The following is a 26,768-nucleotide window of genomic DNA, read 5'->3' as shown; positions in this document are numbered from 1 at the left end:
ATCTTGCATAACCTTTACTTTTCCAATGTCATCATCCAAAACAAAACCAGTTAAGACAAAATATATTTAGAGGGCATTACCATGGACTACTACCCACAAGTGGCAGTATTTCTGCCACTATATTCACCATAACCCGTGAGAGTTCACCGCTCTCACATCGTCTTTGTACATATGTTTCTGTTTGTGTTTTTGTTTTGTTTTTCTTTCTTTGAAGGCCTCAACGACATTGATTCATTCCTTCTTTGGTTTCTCCATCCCTATCTCTGCTAGACATCCTTCTCGTTCACACCCGTAGAGATCGGCCTGTCCCCACCCTACTCTGACAACCCCGCTCCATGTGCTGCAGCGCATGTACATGCTCATCCATTTGCTCTTGTCCCCATTTTGTTTGTTGATCCATTACCTCGTATTGGTCTTCTCCATGAACCTCAACACCTATATTTTAAAAAGATGCTTTTTCTGCCTTAATTGCTTCATAAGCAGATCAAAACTGGTCCAAATGAAAGGTAGTTAAACGAACTGATGTGAACAATGATGCATTGTCGACCATTTGTTGGATTTCTCAGGCTATATATATATATATATATATATATATATATATATATATATATATATATATATATATATATATATATATATATATATATATATATATATATATATATATATATATATATATATATATGGCAAAGAGAACATATGATTGCAATGAGGTGTCAGAGGAAGCATGCATCATACATATTCTTGAAGTGCAACTTGTTGCTTTAATTGTTTTTGCCATTTTCATTTCTTCAAGCAAATCTTCATCCTTAAACAGTACGTGCTGTTCACAGCCCAGAGCAGGGAAGAGAGTGGGAGGATAGGATGGATGAACGGCTATGGGGAAGGGCGGGAAAGCTTGGTGTGGAAGTGGGAGAGAGGGAAAGGGAGAGGGAAAGAAAGAGGTGGGGGGTGAGAAGCATAGTTGATGTCAAGGTGCTGTATGAGTCCTCTTACCTTAGACGTACATTGCTTCCCATCTGTACAGAAGCCCGAACTCCAGGACGATTCCAGCCGTGGTCGCTCCTTGTGGACTTTGAATACCCTGCGTTCACTATTCTCTTGTGTTTCTCGCCCTCCTTCCCTCCTTTTGCAAACCGTCGGCTTCACACTGGCTTCGGATTAGGATTGCCCGCAGCCATGGCAGCCATGGTCACTTTAGCCTGCGGTCTCCTACTCTGGTGGATTCCTGTACCCATCGCTCAGTGCCAGCGTCATCAAGTCAACATTCCCCGCGTGAAGCTCACCTACAAAGGTGAGCTCGCACATCGCCCACGGATATCGATGAGCATTCCGCTCGCCTTTTCACCGGCTTTTCAATACATTTGCAAATGGCAGCGCTGAAGCCCCATAAAGTGTTCTCCTGTTTTTGGGGTGGAGGGGGGGTTTGAATGTATGCCAAGCATTTTCAGCATGATTAGATGTTTGAATAGTTGGTTGTTGTGAATATTCTAGTTCATGGTTCCATTGCGAGCACGATTTGTGGGCAAACTGATCGGTTTTTGCTCATTACCGTTGCTCGTTGCTCATGTAATCTTGTTGTTCTCTTGCTGTTGACGGCTGCTGGGCTGTAAAGTTATTCGTGGTGCTATTTACGTTTCGCATTCACACTCTCTGCAGTTCTCAACATCTCATCGGCCTAAATATAAACCATTTGGATTTGGCTTTCCGGTTGTGGCTTCACTTTTCATACTTGCACTGAAGATGCAATTTATAGAGATCAACATATATATATATATATATATATATATATATATATATATATATATATATATATATATATATATATATATATATATTGATGACCAGGTGATACAACGACTCATCGAGTAAATTCGAGCAAATGTTCGAATTGTTGGTCATTAACTTGCAAGCACTTCTCCATTCTACGTGTACACATGATGTTTTGACATTTCTTCGCATGTTCCACTCTCTCATCTTTTGTTCATCAGTCTACCATCACTTATCCAGAAAGAAAGGAGGGGAAATTAAATTTGTGAAATTTAAATGTCTAAAATAATATAGAAGGTAAAAATTACTTATTGGAGTCCAACGACCCAAATCCTCTCCGGCTCCAGCCTTTTGGGCCACCCTGTGTAAATTGTATACTTCTAAATTAATGCAATAGAAACGTACCCGATTGTTCAGGTTACATTGGCACAAAGTTAACCAAATAATAAAATCAATCAATTTTTGATGTGTCAGAAATGATTATTGTTTTTATTGTTATGATCATGAATGCATATTGCTGAATGACCCAAAAGACACAAGAATCAACCGTGGTCTCCAGCAGGTGTCGTACATGGTGCTCCGGTTACTGAGTCCCGGATGTTTGTGCAGAATGTGCACAGTGCCTGAGATAACATTATTTTTCACGATGGGTAGTTCAGTGCCACCAAGGAATGTTATAGACTATTGTTTGTCGGTATTTCTTCAGCAGAGTGGTTGGTATTGATAATGGTTGGTATCGCTATGGTCCCAAGGTCCCGTACCCACATTATTTCAATCTGTTGGCTCTGATGCTGGTGGCATCATCCCGGTGCACCAACGTTGCAATGATTATGGATATGCCATTGTATCTACTGCACACCTTTGTTTTGTCAGTTAATTCACTCGGTTGCTGAAGGGCTAACACACACCACCAGGATGTCATCGAGATGTTCGTCTTGTTCAACGCAATCCCTACAGGCACTGTTGCCATGTGTTTTGGGGATGTGCCTCTGGTATGTGTTTAATGCTTCGTGCCTCATCTTGTGTTGACGCAATTAGGGCTTCCATCTCACCTTTCAGACCAGAACTTTGTAACCATGAGAACAATGCTCACTGTTCTTTGAAGGTGCACTCTGCGTTTGTCCGTGCTGTCCGTGGAGCAGTTTTTTTTTATTTTCTCGGTCATATTCCTCGCTTCTTCCATGGCTAGTCTGTCATCGGTAGTCTCCTTTTCTAGTCCCATTTCGTTAATGGTTGACCCGTCTTTCGATACAATGCTTAGGATAACCAACCTCACGTGATCAGGATAATTGCCTCTACTCATGTAGTGTTGTAGATATGTGGCTAGACCCACTATGGAAATCTTGTAGTCCATCCCTATCATACCTCCACCACCTTATTGTCTTGGCAGGTGAAAACGGTCAACATCTGCTCACAGGTGATTCATTCAGTGGCAGGTTAGAAGATACATTATCTTAGGGTCAATCCTCCCTGAGGTCCAACTGCAATCAGTTAATGACACCAAAGGTATTCCGCAATGGGTACTGACGATATCCTTTTTGTGCTGATCTTGCTCTTGGAATACAGCTCACTTTGCCAAAATATTTCTTCTCTGACACTCTTTTATTATCCTCTCTTTCATATCGGTGCATTGTATCTCATTGGCTTTGTACCCATGGATTCATTCACTTTTGCACCTACCTGTGAAACACCAGGATGACAGTTTATACCAGGATCTTTACAACTATTCTTTAAACCTATGTAACCTCTTTCTCCAGGGCCCTGGTAACTCTTTCTTCGTTTGTGAGAATTGTGCTCTGCAGAAGGCTTCCTCGTTGAAGCGTCATTTTTGCGCACCTGTCCAAAAATAAACTCCATTGCCGATGTCTTCGCTGAACTGGCTGATGACCGAAAGGTCACATCGAGTCATTCTCAGCATATAAATTCACATCATCCGTGTCATGGCGGTGATTTACTCGTGCATATGTGTTGTGGTGTTACCTCCGCCAGCGAAGGTGGACGGTGGTTATGTTTTCAGCCCTGATTGTCTGTTTGTCTGTCTCTGAGCAGGATATCTGAAAAGGTTAAGGACAGATTCGGACAAAACTTGGTGGACAGGTTGAGTGTATGATGAGGACTCATTCAATCTTGGTGAAGATCCTGATCGTGATTCTTCATCATTGAGCGATTAGAGTCAAAAACGATACGTGGCGTGATATCTCAATAACAAAATTTTGCGGTTCTTTATGTTGTAGCTCCAGTTGGTGTCATTGTGCTCTCTGCTGATTGATATGATGGTTATAAGAACAACAATGGTGATGATGAGTCTCCCTTATGTATGTGCCTTCTGTTTGCAATGAGGCCGGTGTGTGACTTAGCGTGGCATTTTGTTTTCCCATCTCTGCGATCATGACTTCTGAAATGCCTGGACTGCTGGGTGACGTTTGTAGAAGTCCGACGTCTTTAGAATTCATCCCATCACTTGGATCCCATCACATCGGTGCAAAATGGAGTTTTTGGTAAATTAGTGTGTGAGATTTAATATGTGATAATTAGGATCACCATATGAGCTCTTGGCATTGTCCTTTAGTCCGTGATGATCATGGCCATAAATTCTGTCCCCGTGTTGAGGATGTCCATGTCGAGTTACCTCATGTTGAGTGGTTGTTGCTGATTTTTAAACCTCAGCCTTGTTCCCCACTGGCAGATGCAATTGTTTTTGACCTGAGTGATGAGTGATGTGACACTAGTGTCTAATTGAACTTTCTATTGCTTTAAAGAGTGGTTTGATATTGGAGTGAACTACTTCTCCCGAGCATCCCACCCACTGAGCGTTTTGATCCCCACCTTCCGTGACAACATCCTCATCCTGAGAAGGCAGCTGGTGGGATCTTTAACAAAAGGGCCTGTTTGAGACGTTAGCTGTACGCTGCATTTTATAGAGATTGGATAGTTTCCTCCTAACCCCAACACAGCAGTTCTTAGTCCATTTGAGGAATCAGAATAATCCCTGGATGGTGGTTATGTCTGGATGGACCCTCTCCTCACACTGCCTTCCTTTGCCCTCCCCTCATGATGTCTATCCTTGCCCTCCCCTCATGCTGTCTACCTTTGCCCTCTCCTCATGCTGCCTTCCCTTGCCCTCCCCTCATGCTGCCTTACCTTGCCCTCCCCTCATGCTGTCTACCCTTGCCCTCTCCTCATGCTGCCTTCCCTTGCCCTCCCCTCATGCTGCCTTCCCCAGCCCTCCCCTCATGATGCCTTACTTTGCCCTCCTCTCATGCTGCCTTCCCTTGCCCTCCCCTCATGCTGCCTTCCCTTGCCCTCCCCTCATGGTGCCTTCCCTTGTCCTCCCCTCATGCTGCCTTCCCTTGTCCTCCCCTCATGTAGCCTTCCCTTGCCCTCCCCTCATGCTACCTTCCCTTGCCCTCCCCTCATGCTTCCTTCCCTTGCCCTCCCTCATGCTGCCTTCCCTTGCCCTCCCTCATGCTGCCTTCCCTTGCCCTCCTCTCATGCTGCCTACCCTTGCCTTCCCCTCATGCTGCCTTCCCTTGCCCTCCCCTCATGCTGCTTTCCCTTGCCCTCCCCTCATGCTGCCTTCCCTTGTCCTCCCCTCATGCTGCCTTCCCTTGCCTTCCCCTCATGCTGCCTTCCCCTCATGCTGCCTTCCCTTGCCCTCCCCTCACGCTGTATAAAAAAGTCACTTTCAGGAGCTGTATCTCAATATGCTGAATGGTGATTAAACAAGAACGCAACATGAGATAGGAGACATCTACATCCATGGAAGAAGGGGTTTGAACAGCTACTTGTCAGCAATGTGAAACATCACAAGGTACATCACACAACAGTATACATTTGCATCAAACATTAGCCTGCACTTTCCAAATTCTCTCAATGAGTGTCTCAAAAGATGGTGGACGGAGAGTGCACCTGCCCTTGAGCTGTCTAGTTTAGGTTTGACTCTTTATCTGTCGACTTTCAGAAAGGTGTTTCACAGGATGGGTGTCGCATCGCTAATCGTACCGATCTGCCAGCCTTCATTACTGTTGAAGATCCCAAGGTGTCTTTTGACTCAGTTAGGCAACTTATCGCCGGAACCCTGACAAAAATACGAAATGTGTGCCCAAACTAGCTCTACAAGGTGGTTTCGCCAACGCATCGCCCACCATGGACCAATCACCTACTGTGAGGTTCTGGCATCCCATCAGCCACCATCGACCAATGGTCGGTGGCAGTGCTGGAAACATGAGCAGATATGTAACAACACCAACAACTGCACGAATTGTGTTTAGAGCTGGACCCCTTGTCTTTAATATTATTATTTAATTTAATTTTATGTTTACCACTTTCCTTTTACAGTCATAGTTTCTTTAACCCATGCTGACCCGCAGTCCCCCGGAGTTCCGCACTGAAGGTGCCAGGAATTCCTTCCGCGAGTTTTCCCACCTTGAGTGACGGAGATGAGATTCCAAACTCTCCAGCCGGTGCCGCCTCACAACAGGCGTGGAATTGGATTGTGCATGGCCCACTGTGAGAGGAAATATCCACCTCAGTGGGCAGATCCTTTATCCCTCGGCCATCGTTTAAATAAGCCCTCGGAGTGTGTTTCGCCCGTTGATCCCATTGTGCGAGGGAAGCAACCTGTCCAAGCAAGTTACCGCTGGGGATCGGAGACGGATAAATGTTCAGTTTTTTTACTCCGCATAACATCGACTCTTTCTGCCAACGTTGCAAGCTACGGTCGGTTTGTAACTATATCCATAAAAGTACTTTTGCAGATGGAATTCTTTGCAAAATAACTTTGTACAGCTGGCGAGGCAGAAAAGTATTTTCCTTCTTTAAAAAAAATAAATAAATAATAAATCTCAGCAGATAATTTTGAAAATTTTTGTTTTTTAATCCTCGTGGGCCGAAAAAGTCCGGGAGGAAAAAGCAATTTTTGGTTTTCACCTCCAAATTTCTGTGAATTAAAAATGAAAATCCAAGCGAAGGAAAATTACGTTTCCATGCGGCGCGATACATTTCTCATTTTCTCCTGGCCCACACACATGCACGCATAACTCCTCGAAAGTTGAGGTCTTGTAAGCTCACGAGTACCTCGCCATTTCCTCATCAACTTAAGTTACTTGCTTCCCTGACCAATCTTATTGAGAACCTTAATTGATATCCCAGGCATGAGTTCCGCTTGTTGAGCAAAACCTGGCACTTTACGGGGCGTATAGTTACAGTGGATGATGAGGGTATGAGACTACAGGTGCTCTTTCTGGCCGAGGGAAGCTGGCCTGGAATTCTCAACTGGGATGTCTCATCAAGCGGCGATCTGGCTGTGCGGAGCTTATGCTGTGGCTTCCAGCTATTTCCTCACTCGACGTCAAACAGGAATGAGTTGGCAAGGAAAGGGGTTCCTTACACAGCCGGTGTATGTTTCTAGCCATTCCAGGCCCGCACTCCTGACCTAAAAGTGTGCGCCGCTGTTCCTGGCTCTGATCCCAAATTGGTCGACTCGATGTTCTCGCCTTCCATTGGCATTTTGTGTCACCATCCTTGCCAAAAACACAAAAATGAATGTAATATTACTCATCAGTTGTAATGAATGTGTAATCGTTGCTCTCATTGCTCATATCTTACGCCTACAACCAGAGGGTGCTGCCAAGTAATTGCACTAATTGGTACCGTAGCTGGAACTTAAGGCAATAAAAGTCGAGCTTAGAGGGTCAGCGGATAACCCCATTAGAACTCGAATGACATGCATCAAGAGCGCAGATGTATGTACGAACGAAAACAAGACTTGTCTACGGCTTCGCGATATCTACCAAGAATGCCTTGCTCTAATTATTTTCAGTTGAATAAAAATTGGAGATTGGGATTGGGTTTCCTTTCGATATGAGTGGGACGATGAGCGGTTCACAAAGGTGGAATACAGGTGAGACACTCAAGACGGAGTCCAACAACTAAGTAAATAGTGAAACCAAACACACCATGAGTGAAGGTGAAAACAAGTTCCATTAATCCCAAAAGCGTCAACACCTAATATATGTTTCTTTGCACACACGTACATAAGAGGGGCTTTCAAAAAGGTCATTGAATGAAATACAATCTTGTCCAAAATGACAAAATGTACTGAAAACAATGCGAAGATTAGTAAATAAGTAGGTTTTTTTCCCATTATATTCACTTACTTTTTCCTGCCTCTCCTGGGTTTTGATCCCGTCCCGACAAGGTAGTTGCATCACACTGGACGTGAAGCCAGGTGGCCCGTCTGCGACCATTGGTGGATTTTAAAGAACCAGCGGTGCAATTTCCGCCGTGAGATCGAGGCTCACGCAAGACTTGTGATGGATCGAGTCTTTCGCGAAGAGTCGGAGATCGGTTATCACCAACACCCTGTCCCAATTCCAAGCCCCTGACCAAATTGCCTCCAGTGAAATGTGAGGCCTGGCACGCTGTTTCGTGAAAGAATAATTAATCATGGAAGTAAATAAATAAATAAATAATAAACGTTCCGGTGTCTCAGACTACTTTGAGTATCTCGTCCGGAGAACTTTTTCGAAGATTCCAAGTGTACATGTTCGTGAAACTCCAAAAGTTTAACTTGCTCAATGATATTTGCCATGAAGTGTTCTCACCTTTCCTGTGGAATTGAAGAAGGGGTTGGTGGGTGGAGGCAGAATTAGACGTGTAAAATGTGGACTAACATTACTTAAGGGTTTAATGAGCTCATCATTTGCCACATCAGCTGGCACTCCAACAGCAGAATAAATGTTTCCTTTGCTGTAAAATCTTTATTATTCCTGATGAGTTTGAGATTAGTGAATTGTCTCGCTTCTGCGTTAGACATTTTCACGTCCACGTGGCTGGCTTCACCTGTCTGCCTCTGCCTTGTCTATATATATATATATATATATATATATATATATATATATATATATATATATATATATATATATATATATATATATATATATATATCAATCATCTGTCCTCACTCCTCCATTCAGTCTCAGTCTCAGTCTCAGTCTCAGTCTCAGTCTCAGTCTCAGTCTCAGTCTCTCTCTCTCTCTCTCTCTCTCTCTCTCTCTTTCTCTCTTTCTCTCTTTCTCTCTTTCTCTCTCTCTCTCTCTCTCTCTCTCTTTCTCTCTTTCTCTCTTTCTCTCTTTCTCTCTTTCTCTCTTTCTCTCTTTCTCTCTTTCTCTCTTTCTCTCTTTCTCTCTTTCTCTCTTTCTCTCTTTCTCTCTTTCTCTCTCTCTCACTCTCTCTCTCTCAGTCTCTCTTTCTCTCTTTTTCTCTTTTTCTCTTTTTCTCTTTTTCTCTTTTTCTCTTTTTCTCGTCGTTGATTGCTCTTCATGCTAATATCCACGCCGACCAAATCGGACTGCTTCCGATTCCAACTTTTTTTAATTGGACAAGTGTAATTAAGTGCACAATGTTCATGGCACAATGAAAGAGATTCTTTTTGGATTCTACAAATGGTTATATCCGAGCAAACAAGGCATTGCAAGGGAAACAGGTTGAACAAAGCGGTGTTGATGGATCGTTACATTATTTGCTGGGCTTTCCTGATGCACCACCATGAGCAGTAGAGCGGAACAATCTGAACAATGTGAATAAGCTGACTCCAATGATAATTGAGGTAACACCGGTAAACGAGCGTATTATGAGACAAAGGATTCGTCACTCCTTGGGTGTCATTTCCCTGGTCTCTGTTTATGCTCCGACTGAGGCGAGTGATCTCACCGTGAAGGACACATTCTACACCATGCTCGAGTCTGTGGTTGATCAGTGCCCCAGAGAAGATACACTTCTAGTCTTGGGGGATTTCAATGCATCGACTGGAACTGATAGGGATGGTTATGAGGTGTGTGTTGGTCCCCACGGGTCTGGAACTATGAACCAGAATAGCACTAAGTTCCTTGACTTTGCAAGAAGTCATGGACTTAGGGTGTCTGGTTCATGGTTTCAGCGCCCACAAGCTCATCGCTGGACTTGGTATTCCAACGCTGGCAGTGCGGCAAAGGAGATTGACCATCTGCTTGTTGGTCGCTGGAGGATGATTCAGAACAGCAGGGTCTACCAGAATGCTCATTTCCTCAATACTGGCCACCAGCTTGTTGTGGCAACTCTTAAGTTGCACATTGAATCCTGGAGAATGGTACCATCCCAGCCAAGGCTGGATGTTAGCAAGCTCAAGGATGAGAGGGTAGCAGAGGAGCTTGCAAACAAGCTGAGTGGAGCTTTGGGGTGTCTGGGTGCTTTGGAAGATCCTGAAGAGTTGTGGAGTGCTTTCAAGACCACCATCCTTGATGTTGCCGGTGGATGTCTTGGAACTCACCGTGGGGCGAAGAAGAATTTTGTCTCTCAAGGGACACTGGATATTATTGACCAGAGTCACAAAGTCAGGCTGAACGGCAGAGCTGAGCTGTTCAGGGAGCTGAGACATAAAACTGTACGTGCGCTGAGGGTGGACAAGGAGGCCAATGTGCAAGGAATCTGTGAGGGGGTAGAGCATCACCTGTGGACAGGTGATTCTCGTCCCACTTACAGGGGAATTTGCGCATTGCGTTCATCCAAGCCCATCCCTCGGAGCACTGCAGTTAGAGCAGAGGGTGGTAGGCTCTTGACAGAGGAGTCTGAAATGAAGGCCCGCTGGGCCGGTTACTTTGAGCGGTTGTACCAGCCTGATCCACCAGTTGTCGAGTTGAATGTCAGAGGTGTTACAATCCCTGTTGCTGACCCTCCAATCAACTGTGGTCCTTCTTCATTTGTGGAAACACAAGCTGTCATGAACCGGGTGAAATGTGGTAAAGCTCTAGGGATCTTTGGCATCCATGCTGAACTTCTCAAGGCTGGTGGAAATGTTGCATTCGTGTCGTTGCATGCAGTTATGTGCTCTGCTTGGAACACAGGCATCATACCAACCGACTGGAAGATGGGCCTTGTTGTCCCTCTCTGGAAAGGGAAGGGTGATCGCCATGACTGCAACAAGAACCGAGGGGTGACGCTGCTCTCAGTGCAGGGCAAGGCCTTTGCTCGGATAATTATTGATAGGGTTCGCCACCATCTGCTTGAGTACCAGCACCAGCATCCAGAACAGTCAGGCTTTACACCAAAGAGGTCAATGATTGATCGTATCCTTGCTCTTCGTGCCCTCACCGAACGCAGAAAAGTTTCGGAAGGGGCTGCTTGCAGCCTTTATTAATCTCTGTAAAGCGTTAGATTCAGTGAATCGGGATGCCCTCTGGAGGATTCTTGGTCTTCGTGGGGTGCCACCAAAACTGATCGATCTGATGTCTGAACTCTACTCTCGTACTGAGAGTGCTGTGATATGTGGTGGTACCATCTCTGATTTATTTCCAGTTGTTACTGGAGTTTGTCAGGGGTGTGTACTGGCCCCCACACTTTTCAGCACTTGTATGGACTGGATTTTATGGAGGATGTCGGAGAGATCATGCTGCGGTGCATCATTTGGGAATGTCAAGATCTCTGACGTTGATTTTGCAGATGATGCAGTCATCTTTGCAGAGACTTTAGACATCCTTTTGGCGGCCCTCGAGGTGCTGAATGAGGAGTCGGAGCCGTTGGGATTACGGATTTCCTGGGTCAAAACTAAGATCCAGGCTTTCAATGACATCTTGGATGCTGCTGTCCTGTCTGTGCCTGTTTGGGGTGAGGATGTTGAGGTCGCAGAGAGATTCACTTACTTTGGTAGTGATATTCATGTCTCTGCTTGCTATGAGTCAGAGGTCAAGAGATGTCTGGGTTAGGCCTGGGGAGTCATGGATTCAGTGGATCACGGGGTGTGGCGCTGCCAGTACCTGTGCGGGAGGATGAAAGTCCGAGTCTTCAGGTCCTTGGTGCTTCCAGTCTTGCTCTATGGATATGAGATTCGGACTCTGGTACCAGGTCTCTTCAGAGAATCCTTGGCTCTCGCTGGTCAGACTTTGTATCCAACGAGCGGTTGCTGAGAGAGACTCAAATGAGATTTGTTACCTGCATAGTCCGTGTGCATCAGCTACGGCTGTCTGGACATGTGGCTCGTTTTCCTGACGCTGATCCTGCTCACCAGATTCTCTCAGCGAGGGAGTCTCATGAGTGCAGGAGGCCAATGGGCCGACCACGTGCCTCATGGTTGCAGCAGGTTGATCGGTATCTCAAGGAGATGGTGATGGACCAGGCATCTGCCTGGGGGATGGCCAGACAGAGGCGCTTGGAGTACTCGCCAAATGTGGATGCAGCGACACGCTGCTCTGGCGCATGCTCCCATACCTGACCGGACCTAACTTATAAGCAGTCTTGCCTGGGTTCAAATCCTGTCCCAGCTATAAACTGTCATCCCGGTGTTTCATAGGCTGTGCGATTCATCAATGTGTGTGATGTCCCTCAGATGGACGTTAAACTGGCATCCCATCTCCCGGCATTCGTTAGTGGACGTTAACGATCTCACGGTGTCCTTTGCAAAGAGTAAGTGAGCTATCCCTGACACCATGAACAAATTTCAAATTCCTTATCTAACTTACAGGGGGCACTGCATCAGTGGCACAATCGTACCCTCAGCCAATGATGCTACTTGCAGCTTCGTGCTGCATACGAAAGAAGACTAAAAAGGGAAAGGCTATTGATTTTGAGCTCTTTGGATGACTCAGCAGATTTTAATCAGGTAGCACCAGCCCGTAGAGGGGAGAAGTACTCCGTTAAGCTGTGAACAAAGGCCATGTATGCTGCAGGAAGTTCAGGTTTGCCAAGGAAAGGCTTGCTATGATGGATGATGCTGAGTCTGAAATTGGCTTTGAAAGCCAGCTTTGATTATACAATCCACACAAGAAGTATTGAAGCTGATGGTGAGGCGCAGGTGTGCTAGATACCGAATTTTTTGCCAGTGGTTGATCATCAAAATAGATTTGTGGGTCTGTTTTGACAATCCTTGCAGAGAGACAGCATGAGAATGTGAAATTGGTTTGGAATGATTGACATGTACAAAGAGTTAGGCCAGCATTCAATCCTTTCTGAGCCAGTAGGGAGGGAAGCCACTGCTTCAGGCCTGTCAGTTTGATGTCGTGCCAGTTTTCCCAAATGACCTGAGGTTGCCCACAATTGGGTTGGCTTTCCACAATAAGAAAGTGAGCTCCTTGATAGCCACTGTCTTGCCACATGATCCAGTGTACCAGGACCGAGAGGATGAATTGTGATAGGTGTAGCCAAGATGGACTGAACTTGGGCATGAGAGAGACAGAGAGACAGAGAGACAGAGAGACAGAGAGACAGAGAGAGAGACAGAGAGAGAGACAGAGAGAGAGACAGAGAGACAGAGAGACAGAGAGACAGAGAGACAGAGAGACAGAGAGACAGAGAGAGACAGAGAGAGACAGAGAGAGACAGAGAGAGACAGAGAGAGACAGAGAGAGACAGAGAGAGACAGAGAGAGACAGAGAGAGACAGAGAGAGACAGAGAGAGACAGAGAGAGACAGAGAGAGACAGAGAGAGACAGAGAGAGACAGAGAGAGACAGAGAGAGACAGAGAGAGACAGAGAGAGACAGAGAGAGACAGAGAGAGACAGAGAGAGACAGAGAGAGACAGAGAGAGACAGAGAGAGACAGAGAGAGACAGAGAGAGACAGAGAGAGACAGAGAGAGACAGAGAGAGACAGAGAGAGACAGAGAGAGACAGAGAGAGACAGAGAGAGACAGAGAGAGACAGAGAGAGACAGAGAGAGACAGAGAGAGACAGAGAGAGACAGAGAGAGACAGAGAGAGACAGAGAGAGACAGAGAGAGACAGAGAGAGACAGAGAGAGACAGAGAGAGACAGAGAGAGACAGAGAGAGACAGAGAGAGACAGAGAGAGACAGAGAGAGACAGAGAGAGACAGAGAGAGACAGAGAGAGACAGAGAGAGACAGAGAGAGACAGAGAGAGACAGAGAGAGACAGAGAGAGACAGAGAGAGACAGAGAGAGACAGAGAGAGACAGAGAGAGACAGAGAGAGACAGAGAGAGACAGAGAGAGACAGAGAGAGACAGAGAGAGACAGAGAGAGACAGAGAGAGACAGAGAGAGACAGAGAGAGACAGAGAGAGACAGAGAGAGACAGAGAGAGACAGAGAGAGACAGAGAGAGACAGAGAGAGACAGAGAGAGACAGAGAGAGACAGAGAGAGACAGAGAGAGACAGAGAGAGACAGAGAGAGACAGAGAGAGACAGAGAGAGACAGAGAGAGACAGAGAGAGACAGAGAGAGACAGAGAGAGACAGAGAGAGACAGAGAGAGACAGAGAGAGACAGAGAGAGACAGAGAGAGACAGAGAGAGACAGAGAGAGACAGAGAGAGACAGAGAGAGACAGAGAGAGACAGAGAGAGACAGAGAGAGACAGAGAGAGACAGAGAGAGACAGAGAGAGACAGAGAGAGACAGAGAGAGACAGAGAGAGACAGAGAGAGACAGAGAGAGACAGAGAGAGACAGAGAGAGACAGAGAGAGACAGAGAGAGACAGAGAGAGACAGAGAGAGACAGAGAGAGACAGAGAGAGACAGAGAGAGACAGAGAGAGACAGAGAGAGACAGAGAGAGACAGAGAGAGACAGAGAGAGACAGAGAGAGACAGAGAGAGACAGAGAGAGACAGAGAGAGACAGAGAGAGACAGAGAGAGACAGAGAGAGACAGAGAGAGACAGAGAGAGACAGAGAGAGACAGAGAGAGACAGAGAGAGACAGAGAGAGACAGAGAGAGACAGAGAGAGACAGAGAGAGACAGAGAGAGACAGAGAGAGACAGAGAGAGACAGAGAGAGACAGAGAGAGACAGAGAGAGACAGAGAGAGAGAGAGAGAGAGAGAGAGAGAGAGAGAGAGAGAGAGAGAGAGAGAGACAGAGAGAGAGAGAGAGAGAGAGAGAGAGAGAGAGAGAGAGAGAGAGAGAGAGAGAGAGAGAGAGAGAGAGAGAGAGAGAGAGAGAGAGAGAGAGAGAGAGAGAGAGAGAGAGAGAGAGAGAGAGAGAGAAAGACTTTGTGAAATCTTTCGCAGCTGGAATCAATATTTTCTTGATGCAGAGGAGATGGAAGACCAAATGATCTTTATATGAGAGGACAGATTTCAGTCCTTGGTAGTTGGTCTGGTGGAATAACCACATTCACGGTGCTGTGGTAGCTCGAACAACAACCAGTGAGATTTGTCCTTTCACATGAATATGATCAGAGGAGCCAAACAGAGCAGAGCAAGAGAGGAGTGGTGCATGTATAATAGCTCTTTACCTGGTCCTGAATGAAGGACATACCATTTGTCGAGAACCCATTTGAGAAGTTCACAGATTGGGTCATTCCTATGGAATTGTAGAAGGCGGAAGTGCGGTGCCATGCTTGGTTGATGCAGTGACTCTGTGAGCCAACGTGCATTATTGCAGTGGAATTTCCATGATTTGATTGAAATTTTGAGTGAATGCATTGAAATCAAGATTGCTAGTGTGAGAACTCGCTTACTCTCCGCTGAAAGACACCGTGGGATGTTACGGGCAGACGCCCATCCAGTACAACTTCTCATCCAACAGACAGCACACATTGTGATGCCACCTCCTGCCGACGAAGGACCAATTCGACAGTTTATAGTTGAGTCATGAATGAAACCCAGAGAAGACAGCTCAAAGGTGAGTACCCACCTCTTATCAAACCTGCAATTCACCTTGGAGATGGCTTTCTACCTTAAGGGAGGATATAAACAATTTAATTTGATTGGAAAATTCATGAGATTTGATATTAATCGTGCATTACAATTAATTTATTGCATTATCTTGACATTTCATCTTCCTGCAGAGTGTTGAGGCTCTTGGAGGAGTTAGAACAAAGAACGTATCAGGACGCAACAGAACGAAAATAACATGAGAAAGAGAGAATGGTGGGGGAGGGCGGCACAACAAAAGCAAATAAATTAAAGAAAAACTGGAAACTTGGAAAGAGGTGGGTTTGGCGAGGGTTAATGGGGGCATAAAATATGGTTGGTGGATGCTGATATTCCTGAGATGGTGGTGAACGGCAATGTTGAACATTTTAGTCTTTTGTTCACTGAAACTTCATGTGGTGCAGCAGGTTTCTGGACAGATTAATTATACATGGCTCACAAATGGATAGATATGTAGGTTCAGGCATCTTATTGAGCATCATGCTTTAGGTTATCAATACTCCGTTTACTAGGTTTGCAGTTCTAAAGAGTTTTAGTGAATGTCATCGGTAAAGCATTGGTTATACACACTTTTTACTTCCGCCCCCGAAGGTGAAGGAGGTGATGTTTTCATCCTTTTCTGTCTGTTTGTCTGTCTGTCTGTCTGTGTGCAGAATATCTCAAAAAGTTGTTGATGGATTCAGACAAAATTTGGTGGACAGGTTGGGTGTGTGACCAAGCCAAATCGATTCGATTTTGGTGGGGATCTGAATCTGTATCTGGATACGAGAGTTATTTAATTTTAAATTGATTCTTCACCAATGAGAGATAGAACCAAAAACGGTAAGTAGCATGATGTTTCAAAAATGTATTGGGCCCAATATGTTCTCGTGGATCAGGCATCACGTTGTGGAGGTACGCGCCCTCCCGAATGCCCTTCTAGTTGTTTTGTATGTTTAAAGAAACAAGTTTTTATAATAGTGAGTGGGGAATGTTTGCAGACTGCAAGCAGATACTGGGGCGAATCCTACATTTAGAAATAATAAATATAAGCTTTGTATATTTGTTGAAGTGGATTGTGCTTGCATTCTGTAAACAGCTAATTAATTCAAGCAAATCAAGAATTCGTGATTATAATAAGCTCTTTATTTAAGTTTACAGCTAAAGAAATTTTTTATACAAATCGGGAAAAAGTTTTAAATAAGAGGTGGAAGAACAAGAGGGACTTGTTACCATTTCAAGCAACCAGTTTGAGTGCAACTTCCATTATCTAGGGTTACTTGACCTGCCGTGAGCAGAACGAGTCTGCACTGGTGGATACTTATTCACATATATCTTTGCTTTTGGATATTTTCATTTATCCGGCATTTTCCAATGATTTTGTGATTTTCCTTGGATACTGGCTTCGAGTTGCATTTGTGTGCAAAATTTCAGCTTTCTACCCCACCAAGAAGGTATGAAACATTCTTATCTCATATCAGTGAGTCAGTGAGTGGTTAGAAAGACATATATACATATATATATATACACACAGTATATATTTTATATGCCCAATCACATGTCTCACCTGTAATTGGAGGCAGAAACCAATCAGCTCTCACCAAATCAATTATTCACAGTTGGCTCGGAACATTATAATTAAAGCTCTGCTCTTCAAGCCAAAGTAAGCTCCAGAGAGTAACCACGACAATCTACACAAGGTAAGCCCTTTGCTGTTTTAAACCCGACCTGGGTTCCTCCACAGATGCAGACATTCAGCTGATTTAAAATTTACTCTGACATGGATGTAATATTACGGAGTCTTGAAAAAAGGAATAGACTTTCAGGCAAATTTCACCAAAATTATATTCTTTAACTTCTTACTTGTTATTATCTTTTCCTTTCCAATTATTGTTTTAGAGAAACTTTTTTTCTTCTTCAGTTTCTGACACTTAAGTAAGAGACTGCAAACACAAATCATACACACAAGCAGACATATAGCACAAAACATAGGACTGACATCATGTTGAGCTCGGGGGAAGTTCATGTACGGGTGCTGGCCTGCACTCTGATTGTTGTTGGCACCAACAAGTTACGTCGGTTTTCTTCCCATAGTCAGTGACGCACTGTTGGGGAGAAATTATCCCCACTCCCTCCCTTCCAACGGGGACCAAACCCCAGTCTTTTATGATGCTCCATCCTCTAAATGCTGACTGTCAAGAACAAAGCAATGCATACCATTTATGAAGTCTTTGGTGTGACTCGTACAGGGATGAAATCGAACCGCCGACTTAACAGACTCAGAGTAGATGCTCCAACCACAATACCACGGAGTCTAGCAAATTACTCTAAAATCCTTTTCCTTTCTCAATACGATTCTACAATTCCTGATAATGTTATGCCGTTCACTGACTGATCGAATTTACTACCTTACAAGCAGCTTTTCATGAAATAAACAATTGCTACTTTACAAGCATGATTGCGAAAGACTTTAATATCATTTATTTTTGCTATTACTGCCAGTAATTGTTGGGCTCACACTGCTGTTAAGGGGTTTTACAACTTTGTAACTGAAACACTGATGCATTAGGCAATATGCTTGTGACTCGTTGTTTCAGGGCCTTGCCTTCTTTGCCCCTTTATCATTGTGAAAATAATTTCTTGTTTGCAGTAATATTTATCTTGAGGACCAGGGTAGATAGGTCTTGGGGAAATTATTTGTTTAGGATCTGCTTTCAATCTATTATGGATCGGTATATACTAAACAAGCCATGCACCGAACAGCAAGAGCTATGGAATTGAATGTACATTGTGATTGAAATAAAAAGCAGAACATGGTGTTACCTGTAAATAGAAATCAAAGGATTCTGAAACTTCAATGTTTTTTTTGAAAAAGGCACAAAAGCTCCACTGAATCATTATCAACTAGCCTGGCTAACCTGGTTTTCAAGTCAAACAATGGATGAAATCAACAGGTATACCAACTGCCATGGGAAGCAAGGAGAAGCTGACATTTTCAAGCATTAACCTCTCATCGGAGCAAAAGAGGGAGCGTTGTCTCTTCTCCTGCGATGAAGGGTTAATGCCCAAAACATCAGCTTCTTCTTGCTTCCACAGCGTTAATGAGGGTTCGGGTTCAGCTCCGTTTGGATACCGCGATCAATTGTCCATTGAATCCATCTATTTTCATCCCCATGCTTTTGTAAAAAAAAATACGGCAGGACATTGTAATCGGCTCCGTCTCTGTCTGTCTGTCCCATCACGCAATCTCCTCCTCCTAAACGGTTGAGCAGAAATTCACGAAATTTGGTAATTATGATCATCACATGGCACGAAGGTGCAACAGCAGTATCACTTTGGCCCTGCCCCCTGGGCCAGGGTCAAAACTTCAAATTCAAAAAAATGCAATTACGGCCACATTTTAAAACTTTTTTAAATTAAACTTTTTTATATGCATCCAAATTGGATGACTCATGAAATATGTAACGAATTTTTGGATTTGACCCCAGGTTCATGCCTCAGGGGGTGAGGACTTGTGGCTACAGGGGTCAAAACAGGGGAAAAAATGTAACTAAATTTGATATTGAGTCATTCGTGGGGGAATCTTTTGCCGTCTTTCAACTTTGCTTTCGGTGGTAAGCGTGGGGATTTGCGATGGCGTGCTATCGACTTCACTCTTGTTCTAACTCCACCTAGTTCTCTCTGTCATTCAATGCAGACCGACTTGAGCATTCACCAGCAAGACTAGTTCTTCATTCAACATTTGCCTCAAAATGATTATTGGAATTATCAGAGCGATTTCTCCAAACCAACAGGCAATTGATGAAGCGTCTTCTTGTGCGATATTTCAAGATGTCAGGAAAGTCTACAATCAATTTAATTTCATAAATCGCCTTTGGTTGTCGGCGGTAACACCATAATCATCAATGGTAACACAGAGTAATATCCTGGTGTCAGACACATGCTTTCCCAACTTTGGAAAGGTGGGAGTGGCCGGAATAACCTGGAAGTGGTCAAAATAACCAAGAGGTTTCTGACACCAACAGAATGGCCGAAAATACTCTGAAACGACTGTAATCAAAAATTTGAAAATAACTGGGTTGATTTGAAGTCTGTGGTTGGTCCAGTTATCACAAACAGACTTTTTCCTCTGCCTTACTCTTTCATACTATCCTGTCATTTCTCTCCTAAAATATTATATTGAACACCAGTTGTTGAAGTCTCTCCCTCTCTCCCTCTCTCCCTCTCTCCCTCTCTCCCTCTCGCTCTCGCTCTCGCTCTCGCTCTCGCTCTCATTCGCACTCTCTCTCTCTCTCTCTCTCTCTCTCTCTCTCTCTCTCTCTCTCTCTCTCTCTCTCTCTCTCTCTCTCTCTCTCTCTCTCTCTCTCTCTCTCTCTCTCTCTCTCTCTCTCTCTCTCTCTCTCTCTCTCTCTCTCTCTCTCTCTCTCTCTCTCTCTCTCTCTCTCTCTCTCTCTCTCTCTCTCTCTCTCTCACCTCTCAAGCTTTGCACAGGCATACTTTATATAAAATTCCACCCAACGCCTGTTTTACATCACACTTGGGTTGATGGACCTTTGAATACCAGCTCCATGGGTAAATCCCCCCTTAATGTAAATATTCTGCAGCGTTTACAAGTAGAAAGACTGGGAGAAAGTGTTGAAACGCCACCCCGCTGGCCATGCATCAGTGTTGACTTTTGCTCTGGCTCTCAATGTGCTCGCCGGTGGTTTATGAAATGTCCAACAACAATCGAAAGATTCAGCATTGTACAATAGAATGACTCGGCACATGCGTATTGGCGTGCAAACAAACGCACAGCTGTGCAAACTGGCACTGTTTGGGCTAACATCACTCTGACTGTACGCACAGTTACAATTTCCCTAATCACATGCTGAGGCCTTTTACACCTGGCTCTGTTTTGGCTCTTTGCGAACCCGTGATTTGGGCTATAGTGGCAGATCCTTTGCTCCGCCATGCAGAATCGCGTCTTCTTTACATCCTCAAGTTATATTACGAGTCGCATGCAGTCTTGGCCATCTCTCCCAATAGAGAGGCTCAATCTAAATAAAGAGGATGGATTTCATATTGCCATGATTAGGTGAAATTAGATGTCGTGTTACCTTTTGGGTGGCTGCAATACCGTTATGAAAGCTATTTGAACTCTTAAGTGTTGATATTGTTCTTCCGTACCCCTTTGGGGGCAATCGCAGTACTTATGACTGATCGTGAACGTTTTTCTAGCTGAGAATTCACCATGCACAGTTCGCTACTCCATCACAGGATATTGCCAAAACAGCCCTCAACCAAGGCAGGAATTTATCATTTGTCCAAAGCACAGGCACTGCACAATAGCCCATTCCTATCAAAATCTACCATGGGATCTTTAACATCCACAAGCAAATGTTAGCAGATGGGACGGCGTACTGACCGATTAAACACACTACCTGAATTAGTTGTTAGGCCGAGACCTGAACTTTGGCTATATAGCTAAAAGGCAGATTCTTACGTGACCTCTGAACTGCCCTGTATGCTCAGACTCTATATCTTGATTGTAAATAAACACTTATATGATTTGTGAAAGTTCAAACATGGTTCATCTATAAATCTTCCGGTAAAGGGTGCGTAACCACGCAGAATGCATTTGATACGGTGATGCGGCCTTTCGGCCCCAGAGGGCCTTTTCATTCCAACGATGCTGCACTAAATTGTGCTGCGCTTTAGTCAGCGAATGCCCTGTGGTGGCAAAAACCACATGAAGTTTTACCTTTTTCACTGGGTCAGCAGAGCACGTCCACCCACCACAGGTTCAAAGGTCATCTGGTTGAAACGGTTGTTACCACTTCGATAATAGCATCACTATGCAGAAATTGGGATTTCTGCATTTGTTAGCACCACATAACCACATTGAAGGCCATTCGGTCAGTCTTGCGGGACATTTCAAGGATTCATTTAGCTTATTTCTAGCCATTAGCACAATCTCTGAAGCATCTACCTTTTCCAGAGCAAAAGTTTAACTGTTTCAAAGGAGTCCAATGTAATTTATGACAAGCAAACTTCATTGATGACCTCTTGTGAATAATGTTTTGGTAGTGCTAGTAGTTTGACAAATGCGAGTTAGAGCCCGACTCCGAACTATATTTGAGAAAATTAATTCAAACAAGTTATTCTTCCTGTCCAATGATAGCAAAAGACCACCAGGATAGCTCTGTTGGGTACTGGACTCACCTCTGTGCTGTCTCGTGCAGGATTTAGTCCCAATGGTGTGTGATCAGAATAATAGTGCAGTCTGATGTAGTAACAGTAGGAACACTGCGCTTTGGAGCACAGAGGAGAGAGACAGAGAGACAGAGAGACAGAGAGACAGAGAAGCCAATGGTTGAATATTGATTCCAATCTATCCTCCATAATGGCTGACACTTGAGGTTAGTTTGCTGTTGCTTCTTTAGGACCCTTACTGCTTTAAACTGACCATGGTGGCTCCAAGATGTTCTGTGGTTCACTTCTTTCCAAAAGGAGATCAAATGAGGCCTTGGTCATTTGGATACAAAAATGCATAGTTAAAGGAACCAGTGCCCCTCCGCATTTGAGCATGAATTTTTAACTTGTTCACGGTGCTGGTCATAACTTGCCTACACCTCCTGAAGGACACAATGGGATATTTAATGTCCACCAACTAATGCTAACAGACAGAACACCCTTGTTTAATGTCCATCTGATGGACGGCGCATACAGTGATGCCTCACTCTGCCCGCGAGACATAAGGTTGACAGTTTGTGGCTGGATCTGAATTTTAACCCAGGCTAAATAACTGAAAGGTGAGTCTGTGTGGCAGTGAGGAGCAGACACTCATTATACGTATCGCCAAAATAAACAAAACAAAGAAGCCTCCAGGTAGGAGTGAAAGGGTGGGAGTTGAGGTAGTGGGGTGAAGATAAGAAATCGCAAGAGCGTTGTAAATGAATACGAAATGCCAGTGTGTTGCCACCATGAACCATGGCAGGGAAGAACAGAATTGGATCAACACATGGAGATTATTTCTGAGGCAGGGAAAATTGGGGTCAAAGAAGTGGAGGTGAGCACTAAGCCTCGACTTTGTAAGGTTAATGAGGCAGAGGCTACTGGATGAACATGTGTGCATGAGCTGTTTGGGATGGACAGGGTCAGAGGATTTATGGTATCACTTGTACAGTTTCAGATGATTAATGATGGTTGTGGCCCAATAAGCTGCATCACTCTCTATTGCCTGATTGCTGTCTTTCTGACGAAGCAAATAAATGTGGTTGTTCTGATAAACCTAATCTGTGAGCAATTGTCTGTGGATATAAAAGACCCCCATCTTCTTGCATATGGTGGCTTGGCTGTCAGGTAGCTATCACTTTGTTGGGGCATGAATATGCCACTGATGCTGTGCCCCTATATCGGTGCACTGGTACTCATTTTGCCAACCTCAGAAGGATGACAGGCTGAATCATCCGTCAACCCCACCTGGTGTTTATTCAGCAGACAACAGGGTCGAACTCAGGACTCTAAGATCCCAAGCCAGCCACTCTAACCACAAAGCCAACACCAGGCTTTAAGACCCCCCATGATATGTTGTAAAAAGAGGAGTCCTTCCTGTACACTGTGCAGGAATCCTTCCTGGATACAAAGTTCCTGCCTTATTACCTCTGCCGCCAAAGGTGGATGGAGTTTAGGTTTTCATCCCTGTCTGTTTGACTATCTGTGCATCTGCGAGTATGATATCTCAAAACGTTATGGACGAATTCGGACGTCATGGACATTCTAGTTCTGTGACAGTCGATACACCTTTAATGCTACACTGTGTACTCTGATGCTCGAGCTAAATAATCTCTCATTACATCTATCAGCCAAGAGTGTCATTTGTAGTCATCAGGTGGGAGGAAAAGTAACACCTACCCACACAACAGTTATAAATAATTGTGCCTTTGAACAAGGATAACTGCCCAGGCAGTTGTGTTCTGGCAGAACAAATCCTTTCGGCATTAAACAAACTTTGGTCGATATTATTCCTCGGGCTAGTTTGCGGCACCTGTTCCAGATGGAGGCATCCATTGCATTGGTGAATGGCTGGAGAGAGAGCTTCACCTTTTTCAATGACCTGATCGTTTTCAAGGTGGTGGATATAAAGAAGTGGAAAGATGCACCGGTTGAAAAATTGATGATCCATGTTGAGTCAAACTCATGTAATTTGTTGTGTCGTAAACATACCTGCCACGACTTCTACACCCAGGCCTTTGTGATGCAAATGATTCCATTTCGATCCAAAAGTATGAAATCAACTTCTGCTTGCTTGTATTGTCCTGATGAAAGATCAGAATAACAAAAACTGGAGCCTCTTCTTCCACTAATGAGGAAGTTCATTGGGAGAGATGACATTGTAAAGGGTCAAAGTCACTCGATATTTGCCTTTGTTGGTTGTTTCAACGTTTGGTTGACGAGAAGCAGCATTGTTGGAATTGTTCCTTTTCAAGGAAGGTACAAAAAAAAAGACGACCTTTCAATAGCAAGATACTTTGCCACTGAGGACGGCGACAAAAAGAAAAACAACGTGCATTCAAAGAAACGCAGAGGAAGGACTCGCCGCGAGAAGCCGAAGCTCGGCCGACCTTCTAAATTCCTGCCTTTGTGAGCTAACAACACCGTACTGCTTTCACCATTATTGTTGCAATCCATCTCGAGAAACATACCAAGGACCAAACTGGCCTGGCCGGTCACTAAAAGCCAAGGAAAGGTTTCAAAATATTTGCAAGGAATGGCACAAAGGAGAAGGAGGCACGTGCGGCATAATAAATTTACAGGCCTATCGTCAACATGTCAGCCAGCGAATCCCAGCCACCTGTTGGCCGGTGTCTGTCTGTCATCGAGGAAACTCCACATGGACAGAGTTTCCTTCCAAGCGTATAAATAAATAAATAAATAAATAAATAAATATAATGCTCAACATGGCTTTATCTTTTGAGACAGCAGGTGCATGCGATTCCACCAGTGCAAGATTTCCGTATAATCGCGCCGCTTGAAATGAAACCTCCACCGACGCATTGCTCAGTTCACATGCAACCTTAGATGGGAGGTATTCACGGTTCGAGAATGGTGGAGACATCCTCGGCTGATGTATGCTTCTCGTAATATCAGACGGCTCAACATTGCAAGGAGTAATTTGCCATGACGGTGTTGTCAACTTAGATCAACAATGGAGAAGTATGTTGAGGTAACGCGGAGCTTTTACAGGATATCTAATGCTGTGTATACCAAGTCGCCTGATAATTAGCACTGTTGTCGGGGTAGCATTAGTGTTGGAATCACTGGCTGTTTTGAATCATGCACAGCACCAAGCAGCTGTCGGAGAAGAGCCGTTAGTTAGTGTTCCCATAACCGCTGATAAAACGTACATCTGAAAATGAGATCTTGAGAATCCATTGGCTCTATTTGGGTGACATGCACAAGGTTATGTGCAGGCCCGAGAGGTCCTCTTCCTACGGCCTGTTCTGCCTCCTTTTGAAGCCCAGCTGTCGTGCCCATCAAAAACTTGGGAAACACCAAAATATTTGCAAGTATTCCAATTAACGTTCTAATTATTGTGTTGCTATAAACTCAGTTCTCTCTTTTCGAAGGACAGCCGAAATCTCGCAGCAATTGCAAGTGAATGTGGAAGGAACAGCCCAATTGTAGTCTACACCCAGAGAGAGTCCTTTGTTCAATGAGCTGTATCCTAAATGCCGAGGAAGATTTGTAAATTATTTTGAGATTTCTTATTTTACTTAATCATGGTTCCAAACGATGGTTTACATGAAACACTTATCCTCGAGCGAAGTATCTCTGCAATGCATTTCCAAAATGAATAGCCTTGGAAAGGCAGAAATTCGGTATTTTCTTTGGGATGCTTCCCGGACTCTCCACAAGGATTCCCGAATGCATCGTTCAAGGCGATTAGATTGAGAGTCATAGGATGTGAGAGATCCTCTAACGATTCCCAAGGTGCACCTTGGAGTAAAACTTCCACGCGTGTTGGTGAGCGGCTGACATGGCAACAACAAAAACACAGGCAACTCGTAGTGATGTAAATCTAGCCGGAGTAGAGAGACAGGTATGGTCTTTGCACGGTCACTCTCCAACACATTGAGAGAGCAGACAGATTGATGTGCTGAAGGAACTGGCTCCGCGAGTGCTTGAGCCATGCTGCTAAAGAGCCGACGGCACTGATGATTGTGCCTTGCACTTAACACCAAAAGACCTCCTCGTCTGTGCTCTGTGGGAAACAGGGAGGCATGAAAGTGTGCAGAGTGCGTAATGAGCTCCACGGACAAAACACCTTCCTGACCCAGCTTCCTGAGGCCACCTGCTTTACGGCTTTGGCTGTGAGCTAGGGACGCCCACCATTCTGGTAGCCCGTATTTTTGGAGACATTTTCTCCGCATTCTGTCTCCTTGTGTTTCTCCGTTCAACCGATCCTTGCAAATGCTTGAATTGTCCATGTGATGTGAACACCATTGACTGAAAGGACGTCTTTGACATTTTCCAGTTGCCTAATGCCCGAGGACCAAAGAGGGCCCACATTTCTTTGGAGGAAGTTTTCAAGTACCAAAGTGGCTCTTCTGTTGACTTTCCAAAGTGAGATTGAACAAAAGAGTCTGCAGAAAACAAGACTTGTCTTCCATATACCATATATGTCGCTGTGAAATTCTAATGTTTCAGATACCATGGATGTTCACGCTGAGAGAATAATGGCCTAATCCAATGCCAAGGTTGACAATTCCTGTGCTCCATTTTCACATCGTTTGTTCTGCATTTGAGAAGGCTCTCATTGCTTTGTGTGCATGCACCATGCGGTGAAGTGTGTTGTGCCGCGAAGGTTGTCAAACCTGCATTTTCTCATTACTCAGAGAATATTGTCAAATCAGGATCTTCTTTTTCGAGATACCAAGAGATACCTTCGAGTACTCTTACAAAGAACACTCAGTACAACTGGTCTCCATACCTTGAAAGGCATCTGTGGTGCACAATCCCATATTGATGAATGAATTTCAACTGGATGTGACAAACAATTAAAGTAATATATTTTTATTAATAAAAAAGTAATTAAAATACATTGAGCCATTATGTTGAAATGAAATAAAACAACTGCTGAAACTCAATGAAGCGATGCTCTGGTGCAATGGGAACGAAATATGAGATCGTATAAGGTGTAATGTATATTTGGGGATGTGTACCTCACGTGGAATGTCATGCTCGTGCTCAGTCGACAAAACATCCCCATTTATTATATTGAGACTCGACTGTATTTCAAAGTGCCACGCAATTACATCACATCGCGGGTAAACTGGCTCACCTTCGGGGACCTGCCATGAACTTCCAGGATGCCTGTGAGCGGATACAAGTAAGACT

At 44.4% G+C, this 26,768-nt stretch overlaps 2 protein-coding genes across 5 annotated transcripts in view; one reads left to right on the top strand and one right to left on the bottom strand.

The window, feature by feature from the left end:
• The window catches only part of LOC147033461 (uncharacterized), a 42,408-nt gene extending 34,118 nt beyond the window's left edge, over positions 1 to 8,290 (bottom strand). Inside the window, exons 1-2 of one of the 3 annotated variants that reach the window (XM_085871652.1) lie at positions 7,929 to 8,256; positions 7,205 to 7,292 (exon numbers count right to left, since the gene is read on the bottom strand). In XM_085871652.1, coding sequence (XP_085727778.1) covers positions 7,205 to 7,292; positions 7,929 to 8,018 — 178 coding nt within the window. In that variant the 5' untranslated portion in view covers positions 8,019 to 8,256. Of the gene's footprint in view, positions 1 to 996; positions 1,209 to 7,204; positions 7,293 to 7,928 lie in introns of those variants that run through there. The other 2 variants (XR_015055549.1, XR_015055548.1) reach the window with 2 other exon arrangements.
• LOC147033460 (semaphorin-3A-like) overlaps positions 1 to 26,768 on the top strand; it is a 226,025-nt gene that overhangs the window by 112,446 nt on the left and 86,811 nt on the right. For both annotated transcript variants that reach the window (XM_085871648.1, XM_085871647.1), the window contains exon 3: positions 1,166 to 1,294. In XM_085871648.1, coding sequence (XP_085727774.1) covers positions 1,166 to 1,294 — 129 coding nt within the window. The remainder of the gene's footprint in view (positions 1 to 1,165; positions 1,295 to 26,768) is intronic.

This window comes from Eptatretus burgeri, chromosome 2 (genome assembly GCF_056783735.1).
Source record: "Eptatretus burgeri isolate ZD-2024b chromosome 2, Ebu_testis_v1, whole genome shotgun sequence".
In the NCBI taxonomy this organism is placed as follows: Eukaryota; Metazoa; Chordata; class Myxini; order Myxiniformes; family Myxinidae; genus Eptatretus; species Eptatretus burgeri.
The sequence above is the reverse complement of the archived record's forward strand: the minus strand, read 5'-3'. Positions and strand labels throughout refer to the sequence as shown.